This window comes from Pundamilia nyererei, unplaced genomic scaffold, assembly GCF_000239375.1.
Source record: "Pundamilia nyererei isolate P.nyererei 1_Seehausen unplaced genomic scaffold, PunNye1.0 scaffold00113, whole genome shotgun sequence".
Classification (NCBI taxonomy): Eukaryota; Metazoa; Chordata; class Actinopteri; order Cichliformes; family Cichlidae; genus Pundamilia; species Pundamilia nyererei.
The window spans coordinates 1,792,627-1,796,195 of NW_005187514.1; the positions used below are offsets into that span (position 1 = coordinate 1,792,627).

General features: G+C 37.7%; 2 protein-coding genes across 3 annotated transcripts in view; both read right to left on the bottom strand.

The window, feature by feature from the left end:
- Positions 1–1,240, bottom strand: part of commd10 (COMM domain containing 10) — a 63,894-nt gene extending 62,654 nt beyond the window's left edge. Inside the window, exon 1 of the mRNA XM_005741782.1 lies at positions 1,112–1,240. Within this exon, the coding sequence (XP_005741839.1) occupies positions 1,112–1,140 (29 nt within the window). The 5' untranslated portion in view covers positions 1,141–1,240. The remainder of the gene's footprint in view (positions 1–1,111) is intronic.
- A 1,040-nt stretch (positions 1,241–2,280) lies between these two features.
- The window catches only part of ap3s1 (adaptor related protein complex 3 subunit sigma 1), an 11,049-nt gene continuing 9,760 nt past the window's right edge, over positions 2,281–3,569 (bottom strand). The window contains exon 6 of one of the 2 annotated variants that reach the window (XM_005741783.1): positions 2,281–3,033. In XM_005741783.1, the coding sequence (XP_005741840.1) occupies positions 2,905–3,033 (129 nt within the window). In that variant the 3' untranslated portion in view covers positions 2,281–2,904. The remainder of the gene's footprint in view (positions 3,034–3,569) is intronic. The other variant, XM_005741785.2, reaches the window with a different exon arrangement.

Sequence of the window (3,569 nt, forward strand, 5' to 3'; positions counted from 1 at the left end):
TTTTTTTTTCTTTCAGACCCACTAAACATAAACATATTTCCCTAATTTTTATAATATGTAGTTATTTATGTACTCGTTTACACTCAGTTTGGCTCATTTGTAGTATTTGTATTTCTTTCCAAAAGGGAAGTTGCAGAGTGCCCTCGGGTGGACCAGTTATGCAACATCAACACTCATAATATGGTTGAAGGGTGTTTCAGCAGTCTCTTCTTTACTCTTTCAATGTTAATTTATTAGTCGTTATAAACTGCGATACTAATAGACAGGCAGCAGATAAATCAGCCAGGCTATGTCCGTTAGAACCATTTTCTCAGCGATCCTGCTTCACAACCAGATTCAAAACCTGCAAGAAAAATACCCCAAACAGCATAGTAGTGACACCACATCCCCTTATTGTAGGATTCAGGGGTTCAGGCCTTTTTGTTTTGTTTGTTTGTTTTAAATCTATCTTGATCGTAAACTGGCCTTTTCTTTTCTTTCATCAAAAAGTTAAAAAAAATATTTAAATCTCTTGCAACTATACTACATATAGTAACAGAAAGTCTAAATGGGTAAAAGTTTTTTTATTCAAATCGATTACATGATATGATTTCAACTGTCTTATTAAGTGGTTTAAAGGCGGCCAATACTTCTGCCCAGTTTCAAGTTATAGTAGTTTTGTTTTTTAAGCATAAGTAACTTTAAGTAACTTGTACAGACTTAAGTCTAAATATATCCTTGTGGGATTTTACTTAACCCGGCACCCCAGTAGTATTTTTATTCTACAAAGACACTGCTTAAGTGACATTAAGTCATTGTGCGCATAAGTTCGACCACTGTACCAAAGTATGACTCGTTTACTCCAGCCCACCAACATACTTGCTAATGTTACCATACCAGACTGAGCAAACGCGTAAGGCTAAAATGGAAGAAGGCGCATTTGTGCAATTCAATCTCACCAAAATGTAAAAAAAGATAAATATAGATACCCTTTGCTAACATGTATTAATGCAACAAATTACAATATCGACTTTCGGCATGCCTTCGTATGCTACAGGTAGCTCAGGCTTTGCTACAAGATAAAATGTCGTTACATGTAATTTTTTACATGGGGGGGGGGGGGGGGTCCCACCTTTGTGTTTCTTTTATAATGGAAGTCATTGTAGTCTGCGTCCTTAAAAATAGTGATTGAAGAATTGAAAAGCGTCAAAGCCACAGCAGCATCCTCACACTGTTGACATTCCGGCTTCCTGTTGTCACAAGACAAGTCATGTGACCGTCAAAGCTGCGCGGAGATGCGCAGTCACGGCAGAGAGTGGATCCGCGCTGGCTGCTGTTAGCCTGCTGGATGGAGGGAAATCATTTACTTCCATTAAAAAAAACGAAAACTTACTGCTGACATTTGTCATCATGTCACTTTCTGCAAAATAAAGTTTCTGTGAGATTTTGTTTTGCGTAAAAACTGCGCACAGTGAATCTCTAGTCACTACGGAATCAGCGTTGGACAAATCAGTGCCTGTCCTGCAAGAAAAGCGCTAAGAAAAAATAAAAATAAAATAAAAATAAAATAAAAAAAACACCGGCAAAAGCACATAAAATGTATTTTATGCTTTATCTGACATTTACCAGAACAAATTTGGGGCTCTGCTGGGGTTTTGTTTTGTTTTTTTTGTTTTGTTGTTTTTTTAAAAACCTCCCCCTTGCAAATGGACTGTTGTTCTGAAAAAAGCCCAAATACAATCATGATAATACGTCATTTTAGTTTACTGGTTTTTGTTTTCTGTTTAACTTGTTTTTAGGAAATAAAGGCGCGACACACTGGATAAGAAGGCTTTTGGGTGAGTTTTGTATGTTTTTGTCCCAAATTTATTTTAAATTGTCCATTGCACTGTTCTTTTTCTCCACCTCCGTGGTTTAAAGTTAAGATTTGATAACCCAAAAATGTTTTATGAGTTGACTTGACAAAAGTACAGTGGATCTGAGAATTTGTAATAAATGTTAGGCAGCATATTTATTTTAAACATTTAGTTAAATGTAATGTACCACATACATATTTAGCCAAGTATCAGGGGTGATTTGTAGCAGGAGGAACAAGCGTGAAAGGGAAGGTCTAGATGATAGTGAGACTTCTTGTGATAGATGGTTTGGAGACAGTGGCACTGGCAAAAAGACAGGAGGCCGAGCCAGGAGAAACCGGGATACGGTGAGACGGAGGCAGATAATCCACCATGGTGACTCCCAACAGGAGCAGCTGACATAAGATCTTTATAAAAATGAAGTAAGCCAAGCACACAGGTTTCGTTTTGACGTTTATTATGTTGAAAAAAGAAGAGAAAATAAGTCATATACACACAAAAATTAAGAGCATCATTTGGTAAGACATGGTGAATCTTTGAAAAATACTTTGCATACAAATAAAAGAAAAATCATTTCATATATATTTTTCTGTCACACAGCATATCTTCAACATAATAATCTTCTGTGCCCTAAATCTCTCAATACTGTACTAAACTGGTTCCAATTTTGGATTCGAAATATTTTTGCTTTCACTTCTACTTGACTGATTCTCTTAATCTGGAAAAAAAAAAAAAAAAAAACTCGTAAGACTGCCCCAAAAGGTCACTTCCTGCCACGCAATTCTCTTTCAAGTAAACACTTTAGCAGATTCCAGTGAGCTGAAAGTCATGAGCCAACCTTCAGTGAGGCGTAAGGAATGTACCATTCATAAATAAATACTTACTTTTACTTCAAACTGAGAAAAATAACACAAGAAGAAAGAGAAAGCACACGTACAAGGAGTGTCAGATCACACAGTACCTTGAAGATTTATAGTTTTGATAAAAGTTGGTGAATTGAGGTTGTGGTAAACAGATTGCATCACTGTAAACATTGGCTGACATCTGCAGGTTCGGGATCTCGCTGCCACTATTTGAAGGAGGGTAAATTTGGCACTTTTATGCTGATGTCACCAATGTTGATGTTTCTGGGCATTTCCGGGAGGTTCATGTTCTTTACAGCTGATACGGCACGAGCGGGCGCTCCTGCAATACCGGCCTATACACACACACACACACGTACAAAAAACACACACAAGGAGGGTTGATAAGACACAAACCAGTGAAGCAGAAAACATGCCGCTACAGGACGAGACACTGAAAAGTGAACACTCGACACACACAGTGCTAAACAAAGTACTAGACAATCAACTGCTGACAAAATGCAAAAGCACTGACAGCTACTGAGACAGACAACATGTGCAAATGTACATTCAGATGCCTTCATAGCTTCATACGCACATGCATTATTTTTCTTATTTTCTCGAGAATGATTGGATCACAACCAGAGCCAATTATGCGTCAACGGTGAGGACATACTGTACTACACCATTCACTGATTTTGAGCACTACTTCACATTCATCAAATGGACAAAAGGCAGCATTGCTTGGAAAGTGAACCCACCGGACTCTTGAGGACCGATAAGGTTAAAATGGAAGGAGAGAATTGGGTAAAGCAGAAGAATGGATTTTGATATGAAGACGGTAATGATGTTCGGATAGATAGGTGGGTAGATTTCAGAAAATGTACAATGT